The following is a 19,999-nucleotide window of genomic DNA, read 5'->3' as shown; positions in this document are numbered from 1 at the left end:
AGGGCAGCTCTCCCTGGGTTGGGCTGCAGCGTCCAGGTGATCCTGGTCCCCCAGCAGGACTGTAGAGGGTGCGCCAGGGCCTTCTGGAGGAGGTGGACGTGAGCAGGACGTGAATGTGGTAAAGAGAAGAGCCGGGAGGCTTGGGAGGGCCTCCGAGGGGTGACCTGGGAGATCACCTCGGGGCGTGTCCTCTCAGGAAGGAGTCTGAAGGGTGAGAAGAGGGAGGACTGTATCTCCCAGGCCTTGGTGGGGGGGGAGGACAAGTGCTGGGCCTGTGTGGCTTGGGCCCCCATGGGCAGGCCACAGGGTGTGGGACTCTCTGGCTGTTTTCCCTGCTGGGCTTCCTCCCTCACCTGTTCATCATGGGCTCTGCAGGTGCCTGTGGACGTTGTGTGGCCTTGGGTTATGTGGGCGGCCAGGCAGCCAGGAGGGGACTCAGGATCTGCTTGTGGGGCATGAACAGCTGTTCAGTGAATATCCAGGAAAAATAAAAGCTTTAATAACTCTCGCATAAATGTCACAGGAGAAATACAGAATGCTGGGGGGGATGGGGTAGGGCAGCCTTTCTGAGGAAGCGGTGACTGAGTCTGGAGCCTGGTAGAGGGACGGGAGCGTGGGACAGAGAGAATGGAGAATGCACGGGTCTTGGGGTGGGAAAGGTCTGACCCGGGACAGGAAGGGGGTGCGGCGGTGCAGGGCGGAGGCCGGGAGGGGAGCTGGACATGCTAAGGAGGTCCGAGGTTGGCAGCCACGGATGGGCTCTGCAGAGGGGCGCAGTGCCATCTGCAGTGGCTGGCCGGGGAGGTGGAGGGACATGGGTAGAGCTCATGCAAGACCAGTGGAGTGGCTTCCGTTGTCATTCAGGCAAGAGGTGATGGTGGTTGGCCCAGGGCTGGGACTGGGACAGGAGTGGGTGGGTGGATTTTGGAGAGTGAATCAGCGGGACTCAAGGAGGCGTTCAGTGGGGGTGCCGAGGGACAGGGAGGTGCCGTGATGGACACCCAGGGTTCTGGCATGCACATCGGGTCCTCAGCACCACCCACTAACTGAAGGGGACGGTGGGGATGTTGGCAGGTCATCCTGCTGGCAGTTGGGGAAGGGCTCTTCTGCAGTGCCGGGGCTTGCATAGTTGCCCCTGCCCAGAGTGGAAGGGGGAAGGGTGGTCAGAGAAGGCCAGTGGGTGTATGCAGGACTGAGCACTGAGAGGCCAAGAGCCTAATGTCCCCAGATTCCAGATGTCAGATTTAAAGAGACAGCAGCGTGCTGGTGGAGCGAGGGCCTTGAGCTGTGTTTCTGGTAGCCAGGTGTGTGGAAGGCCAGGCCGTCACTGCGACAGCTGCAGCTCCTGCCAGCCAGCTCCAGAGTCATCGTGTAACAAGTCTCTTTGGGCCCCACAGCCCTCCCCTTGGGGGCCTGGGAAGGAGGACTGGTGATTCCACGCGAAGCTGCAGAGGAATTGGACTCCTTGGAAAGGGAGGCCGGGGACATCCAGCCAGGCAGGCTTCAGCCCTTGGCCTGGGACCGGGAAGGAACAGTGTCCTCGCAGCAGCCCGGGAGCAGAGGGAGCAGAAGACCTCGCACCCTGGGGGGGAAATGGACTGGTCCTTGGTGTTGTCACCTGGCGTGATAGACAAGGACCCTGTGAAGTATCCCCTCCTGGTCCCACATTTGGGGGTCATGTTTGGTCTGTGTTCCCCTCACCCTGTGCCCAGACTGTCCTACCCTTGCCCTGGGAAATATGGCCAGAGGCTAAAAATGGACTTCTCCTTAGGGTGCGGGCTCAGGGTCAGGGGTCAGCAGACTGCCTGTAAAGGGCCTGTCTAAGATCCTTATTGCTGCTGTGACAAATGGCTACCGATTTAGTGGCTTAATAAACACATATTTATTATGTTACCGTTCTGCAGGTCGGAAGTCTTCAAGATAAGGTGTTGGCCGGACGGCATCCCTCTGGGGTCCCCAGGGTAGAACCTTCCTGCCGTTTCCAACTTCTAGAGGCCACCTGTTCCTTGGCTCCTGGCCCCTTCCTCCAATCCCCTCCCGCAGTGTAGCACCTTCAAATCTCCACCCCAGCCTCCCGCCTCTGCTAAGATCTCTGATTCTAGCCCCTGCCTCCCTCTTAGAAGGACCTGTGATTACATTGGCCCAGCTGGGGTGATCCAGGCTGCTTCCCGTCTCAGCGTCCTTAACTTTATCACACCTGCAAGGTCTCTTTTGCCTTGTAAGGGAACGTTCAGAGGAATTGGGGATCCAGACACAGAGTTCTTTGGGCCATTTTCTAACAGGGCCAGTTAGTAGGTATTTCAGGTTTTGCAGGTCATATAACGGCCTATCACAACTGCTCCATTCCACCTTGGCATAAGACCAGCGTGGACCGTGCCTCAGGGGGTGGGAATGCTGTGTCCCAGGGAACCGCTCAATCTGGGTCAGACAGGGTAGCTCATCTGAGCTGGTGTTCTTAACCACCGCTCTGCTTTGCCGGGGTCACCAGCAGTGTGCCTTCTTGTCTTCCCAGTAGGTCTGTGGCATCTGGGTTTACCTTCCTTTAAAACCCCTGGGCACCGCTGTCATATGCAAAGTGAATCCAGGAGACTTCTTCGTGAGTGAAACGCGCTCAGGGCTTTGGTACTGCGACTCTCTTACCTTGGCTCTGGGGCATGGAGCATATCTTAGGGTTGTTTGCTGGGTGGCGTTGGCCACTTCTGAAAGCCACAGAAGCCTGTTCTGACAGCAGAGAGAGCTGCCACCCGCAAAGGATGCTGTGCTTCATTTCCTCTGTCCCTCTGGGTTTGGGCGGAGGGACATCTGAAGGTAGCTGGAAGGCCTCTGGGGTTTTGTGGAGAGTGAACCTGCTGGGTTTTGGAATTCACAGCCCCCACAGAAATGAACAGGAGCCTTGGTGGCCACATGGTCCCCAGGGGGCAGGGCTGTAGAGGAGGACCCTTCCCAGGGAAGGCGGGGAGCCAGGTCTGGCTGCATCTGGATTGGAGCTGCTCCCGCCTTCACTGTTCCTCGCCCCCCTGATTCGTGGCTCCCTCATTCTGTCCCCCTGCCTGGAAGGCTCCCTTCTTCAGCTGGCTCCGACTCCTCAGCTCTCGCCAGCTTCTCAGAGGAGCCTCCCCGCCTGGGTTTGGTCCCTGAACGCGGGTTCCACGGCCCTGGCTCCTCTGCAGCACTTGGAGGGACAGCTGTTGGGCTCTTCACCTGTGATTGCTTGATGAATTCCTGTCTGTCCCCCTTCACTTCAAGTCCCAGGAGTGGCTCCAGAGGGTGGTGGCTGCGCCCAGTGTGGACTCACTGTGGAGTCACCGTGGAGTCCCCGGGGCCGAGCACAGGGCCCTGCACGTGTGTCACTCAGCAAATGCTTGTTGGGCGAGTCAATGGATATGGCTTAGCCCGTGTGTTCTCTAGGAAAGGGATGCAGTGGCATCTCCTCCAGCCAACCTCAGGAGAGGGGTGAGAGTCCCTCAGAGTGCTGTGAGGAGATGGGAGGCACGGCCTGGGGCTGGACACCGTCCCTGAGGAGCAGAGGTGTCCGGATGTTCCCAGTACCTCCCGTCTCTGATTCAGGGAGCGGAGGGAAGTCCAAACGTGGGTGGGCTTGTGCTGGAGGGTGGGGAGCTCAGCTTCCTGCTCCTGGTCTGGGTCCTGGGATGGGGTGAGAGCCATCAGCCTTCCTGAGCACTCTGAGCCCCAAGGAGGACTCGTGGCCTTGTACTCTGATCATCAGGGGACCCCTGCCCAGCCTGGGCCCTGACTGAGGGGTCCCTGGCTTCGTGCTCCTCTCTCCAGGATCTCTGGTCACTTTTCCCCCAGAGATCTCTGTCACAGGCAGGGACATAAACACGTCACCCTGTGAGGCTGTAGGAGTTATTAAGATAGGGAACGTCGAGAGATGAGATTTATGACAGGCAACGGTGGATTATGAAGGATAATTTATCAAATGTCAGTGCCTGCAGCCTACAATTTACAGAAGGTTTGCTTAAGCTGAGATCGGCGTGGACTGCCCCCTCCCCCACCACTAATGAATGACAGTTCTAATGGATGGCTTCCCGTGCTGGCCAGCCACACTGGGTGTTTATCTGCTTTTTATTAATCATTATTATCATAACGTTTCCCTAGAATCCCTCCACCCACAGCTGTCATGGAGCCCCGTGCCAAGCAGGCCCCTTTGGTGGCCTGGAAGGAACCGTAGCCGCTTCTGGGAGGGGTTTCAGCTACCCTGGGTCAGCGGGAAGGCCCGAGGTCCTCTCCATGTGGAGGACAGGGCGAATCTAACCTTAGCTCCATGCCCCTGTTAGAAATGCCAAGTATCTGTTCGGTGTGCCGAATGCCATGCTGAGCACACCCAGAAGTCTCTAGCCAGGGTGGGGGGGGGATGGAGCAGATGCGGATGGAGTTGAGCGGGCAGCTGTGGTCACTGTTCTTCAGGAGGAGCCTTGAGCCTCCAGCAGGTATCCCGGGAGGCTCCTCTGAGGAGGCAGCAGTAGAGCTGGGGTTTAAAGGATGGGTGGGGGGAGAGGAGCCTTCCAGGCAGAGGGGACAGAACCTGCAAAGGCCCTGCCGTGGGTGGGTTGGGAGAGAGTGCCCTGGTGGCTGAAAGGGGCCCTGTGGTTGGGACAGAGGAAGGACATGGGCAGGAGAGGTGGGCAGGGCTAGACCCATGGGTCACGTCGAGCATCTGGGCGCTGGTGAAGTAGTTTAGGCAGACAGAAATGACACCATCCGCTTATGTTTGGAGGGTTCCTGGAGCTGCCTGGGGACATGGCTGGGGGGACAGGAGTGCAGGTGGTGGGCCAGCTAGGAGGCCACTGTCGTCTCAGGGCAGATGGGATGGTGTTTGCTCTCACTAACGGAGCAGGACTGAGGCTGGCATCGCCTGCTCTGCCCAGCGTCCGTTCCTCACACCCCTCTGCCCTCTTCGCGGGTGGCATCTGATGAGGCACCCACGGCTCTTGCTGTGGTTATTGGGGGTCTGGAATGAGTGTTCTTCTAGACCCCCTGTATGTGTGGTTTATGAAGCAACCCTTGGAGGTTAATATTAAAATGACCATTTTATAGATGAGGAAACTGAGGTACCAAGGGCTTAGGTGACTTGCCTAAGCGGGTGCCCCTCGGAGCCAGGCCTGACTGGAGCTTGCCTCGGGTCTGCATGCTTCGCTGCCTGCAGGCCTGGCAGCTGAGTGGCTGCTGTGCACGTCCAGGGAGCAGCTCACAGGCCTCCTGGGGTGTGCTTGCTCCCGGCTTCTCTTCCAGTCAGCTGCTGGTCACCATCTCGTGGGTGGACAGAAGCTCGGTCTGACCTGTGATGCCCTTGGCAGAGCGCTGTGCCGGCCTCTTTCCAGGAACTGGGGAACATTCTCATAATTTCCGGGGTGGGCTCAGGTTCTGCCACTGGCCTTTCGCTTCTTCCCAGCTCAGCCGTTGCCGTGGCTGATGGTTCTGCAGGACTGACTGCGCGATCCCCAGCACCCCAGAAAGAACACACGCTCCGTGGAAGCCAGGGTCTCCGTGTCCTCAAGCTGTTATTATTTTTATTATAATAAATTGCTCTGAGTGGGAAGCCGAGGCGGGGGCATTCCCACCTCGAGGCAGGGCAGCTGTGAAGCGGAGGGGAAGAGAGGGGCCTCCTGCTTCGTTCTCTGATGGCCAGTGTCTGTGTGGGCACCGTGAGGTCCCCTCTTCGGACCTAGTGCATGTGATTTTTAGGGTTGGGTGAAGCCGCAGTGGGCAGGGGACCCTCTGTCCAGCAGGCCCTGCTAAAGTGCCAGAGTGTTCTTCTGCAAGGCTGAGGTGTGTGCCCTGGTGAGGTCTCATGGCCAGAGGCTCAGTGTTGTTGGCTGGCATACCAAACATGGTTTCTGCCGCACAGCAGGCCTGTGGCAGGTAGGTATTTGTTGACTGATTGGCTTAGGCTAAGGAATGGCAGATGGGTTTCATTTCATGAATTAACTCTGTTCCACTGGTAGTGGCTGCCTGGGGCACTTTGAGAGGACTGTGAGGCATCACCTGCGTTCAGCAGGAGTGGATGCGGTGATGGATCAGTGATGTCTGGCATGGGTGTGCCTGGGATGTGTGACTTTGCTATTGCTGTGTAACAAATCACCCTCATACTTAGTGGCTGGAGACAACAGACATTTGTTATCTTATAGTTTTGTGGGTCAGGAATTTGGGAGTGGTGCATTGATGGTTCTGGCTCAGTGTGTGAGGATTCTCCGGAGAGACAGAACCAATAGGATAGTTGCAGATACACAAGAGAGAGAAGTTTTTAGAGGAATTGGCTCCTGGGGTCATGGAGGATGAGAGCTCCCATGACGGGCATCTGCAGGCTGGTGACCCTGGGGTTTCCCGGAGCAGGTCTCAGCTCGTGTCGAAGACCTCAGAGCCGGGGAAGCTGGCTATGATGGAAAATTCGAGAACCCTGGGGCCTGCTGGGGTTGTCCTGGAGTCTCAAGGCTAGAGAGCCTGGAGTTCTGACGTCCAGGGGACAGGAGAGGAGTGTCCTGATTCCAGGAGGGAGGGAGAGGGGAGGGGAGAATCATTTTCTATATCTGGGCCCCCAGCCAAGTGGGTGGTGCCCTCCCCGAAGACCGGGCACCGCTTCCTCACAGCTTGCCACTGCAGGCCCAGCTCCTCTGGTCACACCCTCACAGGCCCACCCAGAGGGACACACCCTCACAGGTCCACCCAGAGGAAGGCTCTTCCCATTCTCTAGTGTTCCTTAATCCAGTCAGGTTGACTCCTAGCACTGACCACCGCACCCATGGTTCAGGAGGCTGAGTCAAGGTGTTGGCCAGGGCCAGTCATACGGGGGCCTATCTGGGGATGGAGGGTTGGTGGCTCACCATAGGTGAAAAGCCTTGGTGTTTCACCAAACGGAGAGACCTCTCCGCAGGCCACTTGAGTGTCCCCATGACACAGCAACTTGTCTCTTCCAGAGTGGAAAACAGAGTGGGTGGGGAGGAGGACACGGCGGTGCCTTTTATAAACTGGTCTTGGAGGTCATACGCTGTTCCTTCCTCCATGTGCTGGTTGTTATGGGTGGGTCATTAACTCCAGTTCAATCCAGTTCTCAAAGGGAAGAGTATTTACAAACTTGCCATCCAATTATCAAGAACATAAGCAACAATGAATATTGGCGAGGCTGTGGGGGAAAATGTCCACTCATACATTGCTGGTGGGACTGCAAATTGGTGCAGCCACTCTGGAAAGCTGTATGGAGATGCCTCAGAAAACTTGGAATGGAACCACCATTTGACCCAGTTACCCCACTGCTCAGTTTTTACCCAAAGGACTTAAAATCAGCATACTACGCTGATGCAGCCACATCCATGTTTATAGTAGCTCAACTCACAATAGCTAAACTATGGAACCAACCTAGATGCCCTTCAAGAGATGACTGGATAGAGAAAATGTGGTATATATACACAATGGAATATTACTCAGCCTAGAAAGAAGAATGAAATGATGTCACTTGCTGGCAAATGGATGGAACTGGAGAATATCATGCTAAACGAAATAAGCCAATCCCCCAAAACCAAAGGCTGAATATAAGCAAAGGCTGAATCTGATATGCATATGCTAATTCACAAGAAGTGGGGGTGCTAGGGAAGAATAGAGGTACTTTGGATTAGACAGGGGAGTGAAGGGAGGGGAGAAGGTATGGAGGTAGGAAGGGTGATAATAATGTCCAATTCATTCTACTATCCTATGTGCACATATGATTACATGACCTGTGTAACTCTGCATCCTGTACAACCAGAAGGATGAGAAATCATACCCCATTTATGTGTGATGTGTCAAAATGCATTCTACTGTCATGTATAATTATTTAGAACAAATTTTAAAGAAGTAAAAACTTGCTATCATATATTACAACCACCAGGGGGAGTGGGAGTGCCTGTGCCCCTGTTCACCTTCACTGTCTGGTGTCATCTTAGGAATGACCCTGAAGGGGTGGGCTACAGACCAGCCGTGTTTAAGGGTGGGACCAGGGATAGCAATCGCAGCAACAGGGCCATGAGCTGGGTGCATGACTGTGGGATGGAGGGTTCCTGAGGTGGGTAATTGGTGCCCAGGGGAGGGGATGAGAGGTGGTGGTGGGTTTGCTGTCCAGGGCGGGCATGGGCATTTCGCAGGGTGCTCTCTGGCTGGAGCCATTCTGAGGGCCTCAGATTGGGGATGAGGATGTGGCCCGGGGAGAGCAGTGGGCAGGGTTTGCTGGGTCACTCCATTAGCGCAGAAGGAGGCTTGTCTTTCCCCAATGTGCTCCCACGGAAGGGATGGCACCCAGCCAGACTTGGGGTGGGCCAGCTCCAGACTTTGAGAGCCGAGTGCTGTTTGCCGCTGATGCCATGGTAACCTGCCCCGAGCTGGTCTGCCTCAGGTGCCCTGGGCGGTCTCCCCAGCTCTTAGGTAGGAACTGCCTGGCCTTGGAACCAGGCCGGCACCTGTCTGTCTGAAGGCAGGTCTGTCTTCTCTAGAACTGTGCAGTTCAGGGTTTGGGAGATGCATTATCAATAGGACGGTGACATTTCCGAAGCCAAAATAGGTCTGATGTGATGAGAAGGGGGACAGCAGGATGGGATATTTGAAACTGGGCCTTCTTGGAAAGTGCAGGGGACCCTCCCTGCGTGACTGATGAGCTGGTGGCCATGAGGGGGTCCGAGGCTGAGACACTGCAAGCATAAGTCCCCAAGCAGTCACAGTGTGACTTCAAGGAATCTCCTCTTCTTGCACCTTCTTTTGGGTCTCCTGAGTACCCTGACCCATGCTTAGCTGCTCAGTAGTGTGGCAGTTTGGAAACATTGTCCAGTCACCTGGCTTTGTGGAAGCCATGGCTGATTTTGCAGAGAATCTCTCACTTGGCCCTATGACTTGGGAATAATGTCACTTGTTCTTTAGATTCAGGGACCCCAGCGGAAGGCAGAATACTGAAGAACTAAGGGACCATGGTCTGCCAAGATCCCAGGGGTGAACACATTTTGTCTTGCCCCCCTGATGTTTTTCTCCTCATAAAAAGACTTTCCCCTTACACACACACACACACACACACACACACACACACACACACACACACCAAATCCTAAACCCCCCAACCCTACAAATCTAGAGAAACTTTTTTTTTTCCTGATAATTTTTTTTTCTTTTCCAGACAAGAGCATTGATATATTTGAATCCTGGGCCGACAGTAATTAAAAAGCACATAACTAGTCATTTTAAAACGCAGTTGTTTTCCTTAATTGATTTTTGCCTCCAGACCCAGAGAGAGCAAAAGGAACGGGGATTGGGGGGCCGGCAGAAAGCCTTAGGAAGGGAGTCAAGTTTCTGTGAGTGACTGGAGGCGGCCGAGGGCCCTGCTTGAATCTAATTGCTGCAGATGCCGCCGTTCGTGCCTGCTAATGGTGTTCTGGTGAAAGGGCTGAGGACGAGGCAAATCCTGATTGGAGGGGGGTGGCATTGGTTTCAGCTGCAGGGTGGTGGAGGGGGGTGTAATTCTGCTTTTGGGACAGGGTCTATTTTTCCTTACTATCTATCAGCATAAAGTACTTCCACTGAACACTTGGAATCAAGGTTCCATTTAGAGATACTTTATTCATATTTAATTACAGGCTGCAGCACCGATCTTTAATTACCTTTTTTATAAGCCAGCTAAGAACATCCACTAGCAATCAATTATTGTGTGTGTGCTTGCGTGAGCACAGGGGGGTGTGGGCCTGGGACTTGTATCCAGCCAGAAAGGAAAGGGATGGCTGTGAGGGTCATCGGGAATATGAGGGGTGGGCGATCTGCCTGAGGTCTCCTGGGCCCAGAGTGGGGTGCATCCTATTTCCCACGCCTCTCTTCACTTCCACGGCTAAAATGGGGAAGCTGGGCAAATCCCGACAGCTTTACAGTGCTGAGTTGGCAGCGGGGCCTGCACGGTATCTTGGGGTCCCCTTGATCAGGAAATTGTGGAAGGCCCCTTTCTGTCCCTGGTTTGTCTGCACCTGGAGATTAGGATCTGCTTGTCTCAGCCCTTTCCTTCTTTTGCTTCCCCGTGGGGTGCTCTTGGCAGCTGCTGTAGTCACACAGCCCCAGGGATGCCATGTCACTCTTTGGTTGCAATGACTCTGCAATGTCCCTGCAATGACACCAGATTGAAGACTGGCTGTCCTTCTCAGACAGTAAACAGGTGTTTCTTGAGCAGGCCAAAGCTTGGGGTGGCCATCCCAGGTCTCTTTGCTGCAGGAAGATTGGGCCATTCTAGCTGCCTTGGTAGGGGAGTGGGGTGGTGGGAGAGGGTGAGGGTCAGAGGTCACGTTCTGCCTCAGAAATCCTCTCCTTGGTGTTCCTCCAGAGGGGACCAGAGGTACTGGTGTTGCTCTCGTTGTGTAAGGTCTGGCAGCATCGCTGATAAAAAGGCATCCTACCTTCCCTTCTATTCCCGGGTCCCTGTCCCAGTAAGAGGTGGGGAAGGGATGGAACTGGTACTTGTTGAATCCCTTGGGGGAGCCAGCCCTCCCCTCCCCCGCTGCCCCCATGCCCTTCTCTCTATTTGTCCTAGCTGGGTTCTAAGAACACAATGCTTTAGCCAGATTCCTTTCAGTTATGTGTGACACAAAACTCAAACTGACTTAGCAAAATGTCAAAAATTATCAGGTAGGTACTCAGGCATGGTGCGATCAAGGGGCTCCAACACTGTAGCCAAGATTTATTCCTTTACCTCTTGTCTTTACTTCCTTTATTGTTGCTGCTGTGTGATCCTTATCACGCCAGGTTTATAATTTTCTGTTCAAATTCAATAGAAAGAATTTCTTCTGGGGCTGGGGATGTGGCTCAAGCGGTAGCGCGCTCGCCTGGCTTGCGTGCGGCCCGGGTTCGATCCTCAGCACCACATACCAACAAAGATGTTGTGTCTGCCGATAACTGAAAAATAAATGTTAAAAAAAAAAAAGATTCTACCTTAACAAAAAAAGAATTTCTTCTCTCATAGTTAAAATAAAATGCAGAAAAATTGAGTCTCGTTGGACCAGTTGGGTCACATGTCCATTTCTGAACCAATCAGGGGGCACTCAGGGTTCTGATCACCAGGCCCAGGGTTTTACCCTCACGGGGATCCACCTAGGTAATCCCCACATATGATGTGTGCTTTCACTGTTTTGGAAATAGTGAAAAATTACCCATTGGTGGTGTTTGGATTAGTAGGAACAGGGAGGTCTAAAGGAGGCCAGTCCTCCAGTGGAGAGGATAGTGAATTTAGTCATCTAAAAGCATCTGCTTGACATTGACGAGTTGCAGCCCGGTTCTAGGTGCAAGGAATTAGCAGTGAACAGAAGAGACAAAGCTCCCAGCTCACTTGGAGCTGAGGTCCTCTTGTGTTTTGGGGGAAGATGGTCCTGGTGTTGTCCCGTCCTGAGCCAGGGGCAGGATCAAGGGTCCTTGTGCTGTCACACCCAGGGGGACTGGGGTGGGTACATGGAAGATTCGTGCCCTTGAGGAGCCTGGAACTTGTAAGGGAGGAGAAAGAAGAGCGTGTTGTTGGGGTTGCAGGGAGAACTAGGCTCTGGGAGGGGGAGAAACAAAGATCCCCCCCCCCCCAGGAAGAAGGGGACCCGGAAGCCAATGCCATATCTTCTCCTGTGACCAAGACACACAGGTGCCTCCCAAGTCGCCTGGGCCTTTGGCCTCTGTGGAGCTGCTGTAAATGGAATGAAGTCCATTGGGAGGTGAAGGGTTGGGGACGGGGCAGGAGGGAGGATTGGCAGAGGGTGATGCAGCCTAGCAAACCGAATGGGCGGTGGCTGTGGGTCATGTGACTTCTGAAAACCCAGGAGAGGTGAGGGTCAGCACTGGGGATAGGACAGAGTGACTTCTGCAGAAGAGGGGACAAAGGAAAGAAGGGGTCTTCGGGGGCAGAGGCCTCAGTGCATAGGAGCCTGGGAGGTGGGGGCAGGAGAGAGGCGTGTGAATACTTCCAGGCAGGAATGCGTATGTGCAAATACCTGGCCACCTGGGAATCGCGGGCTCTGCAGAGGCTTAAAGAAATGGAGAGGGTTTGAATTTCAACCTCAGCAGTCTTGAAAAAGGTGTTTGGGGCCTCCTTTCCACATCTGGACCATGTAGTTGTGACCACTCCAGCCAGAAAGAAACTCCCCTCCAGGAAAATTGGTGTGGCGTTTTTTAAGAGAGAAGGAACGAGGGAGAAGATGCAAAGAGTAAGGAGCGTGTTTTCCACTTCAGAGAGAGAAACAGGCCAGGGAGGACAGGGGCTCTGCCCACAGCTTTCTTTGAGTGGGGCTTCTTGTGACTCCGGCTGGCATCCCTGGGATCTCTGCCAGGGTGGCTGGGCCTGGAGTGGCCTTGGGAACGCATGCCGGGGCAGCTGCTCAGGCAGGAACGAAGGTGGCTGCGGGTTTGCGGCCTCCCACCCGGAGCTCTCGAGCTCTCCTGGTGGGTGGAGTGGGGTCATCTTTCACCCAATCCTGTCTGGGGCTGCTGTGGGCCCCAGGCCTGTGAACTTTTAATTTGGGTGTGTGAGAGCCCCAGAGGCCACCAGGGTGGATGATGAACATTCCAGACAGCCCTACTGGGTCTTTGAGGGAGGTGGCTGGGGCCGGGGCGCCTGTGTGAGGATGGGCCCTGCAGGGGTGTCTTCTGTCTACTCCCTCCATGTGCCTGGTGTGATGCTTCACCATAGCACAGGGCACGGCCAAGACCTGATAAAACGGGAAGTCGGCTGTGGGACCTCAGGCAGCTCTGTTCCTGTCTTACGGAATTGTGCACCATCCTCTCAACTACCCTGTCCTCTCTCCACTCCTGCCAGATCCAAGATTTGTTCCTGAGCTTCGATGACACCCCACTGGGAGCAGCATCCCTGGCCCAGGTCCACAAGGCAGTGCTGCGTGATGGGCGGACAGTGGCTGTGAAGGTCCAGCATCCTAAGGTCCAGGCTCAGAGCTCGAAGGACATTCTTCTGATGGAGGTGGGTGCCCCTCTTCTTCCTTTGTCCTTTGTCTAAGTAGCCTTGGTGGCACTAGCTCAGGGTGTGTGACCCTTTGACCAGCAGAGGGGGAGAGGAGAGCTGAGACCACAGTGGTGTCATGATAACTCGTGACCCTGCCCGATGGCTGGGATGGTCAGTTCTTGATTTGCCTCTGGGAATCCTCTGGATTGGTTTCAGAACATACTGGGCAGCTACTTTGGCCAAGAGGGACCTTCAGGGGATGCAGTGGGAATGAGATGAGCCTCAGGCGATTTCCTTGGAGGTAGTAAAAGTTACACCAGATTTTTAAAATTAGAAGGGAGCATGCAGTCCTCCTAGGAATATAAAAATGATGTGCCGGCCATGTGGAAATATTTATGCAGATGGCATGTTTGCTTATCTCACATTGGTTTTGAATGAACAAAGCTACCTGCCTGAAAATGGCTCTGGGAAAAGCCCTAGAGGCCCTGGTATGCTTCTGGATTTCTCTAGCTCTGTGCTTGCACCAATGGGGAGAGGAGGGTGAGCCGCCATGGTTGGAGTCGCAGCACCCCCACAGGGAGCCAGCAGGTCCCTCCTCTGCCCTTCCTCTGTTTCCTTTGTTCCCACTCCTTACTCTGGACTCTTCTTCTTTGAACTCACTTTACACTGAACACATACAGGGAAGGCTCTTCTTGCATTATGTCCTAAGAGGTGCTGGGAACATGAGAGTGAGTGAGCTCTGTCCTCTTCTTTGGCGGGGGCTCTCTGTTTATGCAGCAGACAGGTGTGTAAACAAACATCCCCAGTGTGGGGCCTGAGGGCTGTCAAAGGGGTGTTTGCAGGGTGTCTGGATGGATGGAGGCTTCACTAAGGAGATGACATCTAAGTGGACCTCAGCAGGGCAGGGGAAGGACAGCCCAGCATGTGTGAAGGCATTGTGCTTGCAGAACTTCAGCTAGTTCAGATGGTGTGACAGGAGTGGTTGGAGATGAGGCTGGGAAGGTAGGCGTGACGGATGGCGGCCTGTGTTCCAGGCTGAGAGCACTCTACCTGGTCAGTGCTCACCACGTATTTGTGGGACTGAGCAGTTCTGATTTTCTCCTGTAGTCTGTGGGGAACCTTTTAAGAATTTTAATCAGGGGACTGTCATGATCAGATATGCTTTAAAAATAAAAATCCGTTGGCATTCTGGGGACTGTATTGAGAGGCAGAAAGATTATAGCCAGGAGACTAATTGAGGGGCTGCTGCATTGGTCTGAGAGAGAATGATGTGAAGCAAGGCAGTGTTGTGGGGGCGGAAGGGAGATGAGCTCAGGTGGTGAAATCATCCAGACCTTGTGACCAGCTTTACCTGGGGAGGGAGCAAGGACTGGTGTGGATGGGAAGAAGGAGACTGAAATCTCTCTCAGCTTTCTAGCTTAAATGGTCAAGTTTGGGTGCCTTTAACCACGTGTCTCAGCCAGGGTCTAGTCCAGGAGAAAGAAATTTCTCTAGGTGTTTCAAACAGAAAAGTGAGGGGTGGGATTGCTGAGACCCCCAATAGGATGGTGAGGCACTCACAAAGAACAGGAAGTCATTGCTACTCTCAAGGTTGAAGGGGCAAAGAGGTGGTTTTCTGTAGGCCAGGAGCTGGGGAAACCTGGTGGGATCCAGGACTGGAGTGTTATCCCCAGCCAGGTCTAGGGCCTGGGAGTTGGAGCCACAGTATCCCACCAGTGTTGTCCTTTAAGCACGTTGGCAAGGGCACCCAGGAAGGTGGTTTCCTAGGAGAGTCAGGAGGTATCAGTGGATCTCAGCAAAGTGAAAGGGGCAGCCGAGGGGGCGAGATGCTGCTGTGGGTGGCTTGGGATGGGGCTGCTCCTCTTGCTCTGGAGTTCAGGTTGGAATATGGGTGCAGGATTTGGGAGAAAGGAGGCTTATGCTGGCATCCGTCTGGGGCCACCCAGAGGATCTCACATTTAGGGGGTGGCGAGGAAAGAGAAGTGAGGAGCATGTCATTGGGGAAGTGGAACCAGGAGAGTGAAGGGTCTGCAGAGGTGTAGTCAGCGAGGCCCCAGGAGAACCAGGATTGAGCAGAGCTGCCCCATCTGATGAGAGAACCTTCCAGAAGAGGGCGCCCTATCAGGTATCTCATGCCTCACAAGGAGCCATCTCAAGACACGGCTGCTGTGTTTTAGTCGGCTTTCTGGCTGCTGTGACCCAGAGGCCTGATAAGCTCAAAGTAGGGGAGGAAAAGTTTATTTGGATCTCATGGTTTCAGAGGCTCAGTCTGTAGATGGCTGATTCCATTGCTCTTGTCCCCAGGTGAGGCAGAGCATCATGGCAGGAGAGTGTGGCTGAGGGAAGCCGCCCGCATCAAGGTGATCAAGAAGCACAGAGGGAGACTTCACTCTCCAGATACAGAATATATACCCTAAGTCACGCCCCCATTCCCACCCGGAGCCATGCCCCCATTCCCACCTCCCCCAGTCACACCCCCATTCCCACCTCCCCCAGTCACACCCACATCCCCACCTCCCCAGCCACGCCCCCATCCCCACCTCCCCAGCCTCACCCCATTGCCACCTCCCCAGCCAGCCCCCATTCCCATCTCCCCAGCCACGCCCCCATTCCCACCTCCCCAGCCACACCCCCCACTTCAGTCAATCCCATCAGGGGCTAAGTCACTATGAGGCTAAGGCTATAACCCGATCATTTCTCTTCTAAACTTTCTTGCATTGTCTCCCATGTGAGCTTTTGGGGGACACCACATCTAAACCATAATACCCACAAAGGACAAAATAGAAACCCCAAAGTCAGTCCCCCCACCCTCACCATGACCTACTTCTTCTAGCATCCTCTACCTGCCTGCAGGTACTACCTACTTAATCCCTATCTGGGGATTAATGCACTGATTAGGTTAAAACTCTCAAAATCCAGTTGCTTCACCTCTAAACTTTCTTGCATTGTCTCACACGTGAGCTTTTAGGGGACACCTAATACTGAAACCCTAACAGGCTGAACATGGCGGTCCTGAGGTTGGCTGTGACCCTGAAGTTTGGCCAGGGCTTGGTGGAGGAAGCCGTCTGTTTCATGCAGCCCTTGTTGGACTCAGAGATCCACCCGGAAGGTGGCTTCGTCCCAGGCTGGCAAGATGGGGGTGGCTGTGGTCTGAGGCTCAGTCAGGGCTGAGGCTAGGGCCTCCTTCCTCACCATATGGGCCTCTGCATGGCTATTTGGGCTCCTCATGGTGTGGTGGCGGGATTCTGAGAGTAAGTGTCCCCAGAGAAGAAGTTCTGTGACATAACCTAGGAAATAACGTGGAGGTTCTAGAAGCACACTAGAGTGGGAGTGTTGTTGCAGCCATTTTGTAAATAGAATTTGCCAGAATTGCTCACTGTTGTCAAGTGGGAGATCAAACCAGTGAGGTACTGAAAAGGGTATTTTGGATTGGCATTTTTTTCCTATTTTTTTCTATCTTTTTTTTTTTTTTTTTTTTTTTGTGGTGCTGGGAAATGAATCCAGGGGGGTACTCTACCACTGAGCTGTATCTTCAGCCTTTAAGTTGTTTTTTTTTTTTTTTCATTTTAAGAAAGGCTCTCCCTAAGTTGCCAAGGCTGGCCTCAAACTTGTGATCCTCCTTCCTCAGCCTCCCCAGTTGCTGGGATCAGAGACGTGGACCACCATACCTGGCTGGATTGGCAGTTTATTGTTGTTAGAAAGAGCAGCTTCAATGATAAGAGTCCGGTGAAAGAGAAGTGAGACCCAGTGACCGAGAGACACTTAATGCAGCATGTTCTTCTCCCGCTCAGCCAAGAAGGATGGGGCGGGTCAGAGCAGAGCACGGGTGTTAAAAGCCAGGGACAGGTGAGCAGGCTTGCAGGGGATGGAACAGGAGGGATTGCAGATTCGGCAGAGAGAAGTAGTTGCTAGATTAAGTCCAGGAGGAGATTCAGGAGGTTGGGCACCAGGATCCCAGAGGAAACGTTCGGCTCCGATGGGCCTTTGTTCTGAGATGGGAGGAAGGCAGCAAGTCCAGGCACGGAGGAGTGTGGGGCGGAGGAGGAGGGGAGAGAGTGGGCAGCAGAGAGCTTACCAGCCTGATAGCCTCTATTTTTTCTCTGAAGTAGGAGGCAAGACCATCTGCTAAGAAGAGAGGGTAGGAGGTGGCACTGGGGGCTCGAGGGGGTGAAGGTTTGGAATAGCTGCTGTGCGCATTGCAAAGGGAGCCGCGGGTGAGGAACCAGGGTTGCCGAGTGACGCTGGGCGCAGACCTGGAAACCTGATATTTTTGAGAATCCTTTGGGAGCTGTGGAATGGCCATAGCTGGGAGTGAACCGGGGGGTCATGGAGGGTCCCTGAGTTTCCTGAACACTCTTGAGCCAGGCAGGAATCTGCCTCTGCCCAGCAATACATCAGGGCAGTCACTTTTCTCTGCTCATGACCTGGCTGGCTGCTTAAGTCACGAGGGCTCTAAGTCAGCCACAACAATAGCAGGTTTGGCATCTCCCTCCCTGAGATAAATGTGAGATGCTTTTCGTGGGCAGCGTGACCTGGCAATCTGTGTGCAGAGCCGAGTAGCCACTGTGCTTGGCCGTGGTGAGAGTAGTGTTGGGATCAGGGGGTAGACTGCAAACCCTACCTTGTGGCCGCAGGAGAGCCGCTGGGAAGGAGGCCTGAGGCCACTGCTCCATAGACCAGCAGTGGCACCAGATGGCACTGCCTTGTCTCTGGGCTTGGTCTCTGATGAAGAAAGTCTTGCCTGGGTCATCCTTCCTGGCTGTAAAACCAGAAGGGTCCAATTAGAAAACTCATTTGTTTGAAATTTGTGATAAATATTGTTTGTTTATTTTTCCTGAGTTCAGATGTACAGGTATGGAGAAGAATGATTTCTAGGGGACACGAGGGCCACCTTAGCCACCATAATCTTAGAGATGGGGGAGGGGGGGACAAGAATACTTTCCTGTGTAGCCTCCTGCGCTTTCATTCATGCCAATACCAGGTATTCTGTGCTTTCATGCTTTTCGTTCACCCTGGTCCCTCTCCCCCACAACCCTGGATGGCTCCCTACCTGGTTTGTGAGAGGAAGGTCATCTGGTGAAAGTAATTCACACTAAAGAGAAGGTGACTGATAGGCTTTCCCTCTGCGTACTTGCTTTTTTGGGAAGTTGAGCTTGTAAATCCAAACATATTATCTGCTATAAAGATAAGAGGAATACTTTCGGAGAGTGAGGAGGTTGGGACTGCTGGTTGTATTAGTTAGGATGCTTTTGGTTACAAAAATGAGAAAGTCCAAGAAAAAATAGTATAGATGCTAATAGCCCATATTATCTCCCTGGAGAAGATGTCTGGAAGTTGGACCAGCTGTCCCAAAGTTGACTAACCCAGCACCTCACTGTGATTTGTAAGGACCTAGCTTCTTGCCATCTTCAACTCTGCCCTCTTAGCTTCCTGGCCTCGTCCTCTTAAACTAATGCTTACAACAACTGCACCATTCCTGGTGACATCCAGATGCCAGACAGAGAGAGTGTGTGTGTGTGTGTGTGTGTGTGTGTGTGTGTGTGTGTGTGTGTTTGCTTCTTATCAAAAAAGAAAGTTCCCTCAGAGAATTTGCCTCATTTCTCATTGACAAGAAGTAACGCCCAGGCCTGAATTGGTCTGGGCAGGAGAAGTGGGACCACCTTGCTTGGCCTAGACGCATCACAGCTCTCCTTCCCAGGCGGAGGCCTGCCTTCCTTGAAGGACATGGAGGACATAAAGACTCGGGGTTCTGCTAACTGGGAAGATGGGAGAGATGGCACTTGGGTTGGTGCCCGGAGCATGTGCCACCCTAGTGTTTTGTGTCTCCTGGGAAGCAGGCCCTCCTGTTGGGGAAGGGGACCATCTCTGGGTGGTGACAGGCAAACAGAAGCTGTCATTGCACAGTGTGTGAATGACTCTGATGATGCTGGTGACTTTGCACAATAAAGAAGCCAAGCCCCGGGGTGTTTTTCAGCTTTGTCATTATCACCTGATACTGTCCCTTTTGCAGTTGGGGCCACGCTACTTCTAGATGCATGGCCAGTGACTCTTATTGATTTGGATGGCTGTCCAAAGCCAGACTAATTGGCCCAGAGATGGGAACACTGACTGATTCAGCAGGAAGGGGACTGATGAGGTGCCGCCTGGCTGTCTGCTGGTGGGACAGCTTTGCCGCAGTCCTGTCCTGCCCACAGAGGAGGGGCACTCAGCCGGCCACCTCCCACTGCTTGGAAGTGGAATGGGACTCAGATGGCCTGTGAATGGGGATGTGACTGTAATCCCCAGGTCCCATAGTACCACTCCATCTTACTCCATGTTGTGTCTCAAGCTTCCAGCAGTGACGATGAACACGCCTCCTGCTGTCACTCCCTGAGGATTCTAATTCATGGCTAAGTACCACGCCTTCCCTATACCGTGGTCCCCAGGGCACTCTCCTACGTTGGGGTGGAATTCTGTGGCCTACATGCTTGTTGTCATCTGGCCTATCCCAAGGGTCACTAAAAATAAAGACTGTGACAGTCAAGTTTCTATTCAGTGCCTGCTGTCTGTCATCTTGAGTCTTTTCTAAAATGTGTCGATTGAATGGTGGGTGGCTAGGTAATGTTTATGTTGACACAAAATCCAATGGCTGATTAAAAAAAAATAATATATATAAAATATGCAGCGACATAAGCCACCCCACAGAAACTTCTTGTCACACTATAATTCTGTTTTCTAAAAAGCATGTACTTTAATAACTTATCTGAACAAAGATAAACTCCATGAATGGCAAGCTATTTACATCACTCTGAATTGATTTTCGATTCTTGTCGAACGTCCATTTTTACCAGTTTGGCTTGTTGTGGCATTCTATTTAGTGGACTGCTTTTCCATAGAACATTATTTCTTTTATAGTATATAATAACTTGATAACAGTAACTGACATTTCATTCGCATTTCACAATTTGCAAAGCTCTTTCTTTGCCTTATCTTAGCTTCCTATTGTATTTTCCTACATGGTATTGCAGGAGGCAGGACTTCCTAAAGAAAGAACAAGAAATACTTCGGTCTAGATCC

General features: G+C 53.2%; 1 protein-coding gene across 2 annotated transcripts in view; it reads left to right on the top strand.

The window, feature by feature from the left end:
• The window catches only part of Adck1 (aarF domain containing kinase 1), a 120,162-nt gene that overhangs the window by 68,981 nt on the left and 31,182 nt on the right, over positions 1-19,999 (top strand). For both annotated transcript variants that reach the window (XM_026401301.2, XM_077799619.1), the window contains exon 5: positions 12,803-12,961. In XM_026401301.2, coding sequence (XP_026257086.1) covers positions 12,803-12,961 — 159 coding nt within the window. The remainder of the gene's footprint in view (positions 1-12,802; positions 12,962-19,999) is intronic.

The sequence above is a fragment of the Urocitellus parryii genome, chromosome 6 (assembly GCF_045843805.1).
Source record: "Urocitellus parryii isolate mUroPar1 chromosome 6, mUroPar1.hap1, whole genome shotgun sequence".
In the NCBI taxonomy this organism is placed as follows: domain Eukaryota; kingdom Metazoa; phylum Chordata; class Mammalia; order Rodentia; family Sciuridae; genus Urocitellus; species Urocitellus parryii.
This window is presented reverse-complemented; position numbering and strand designations above follow the sequence as displayed.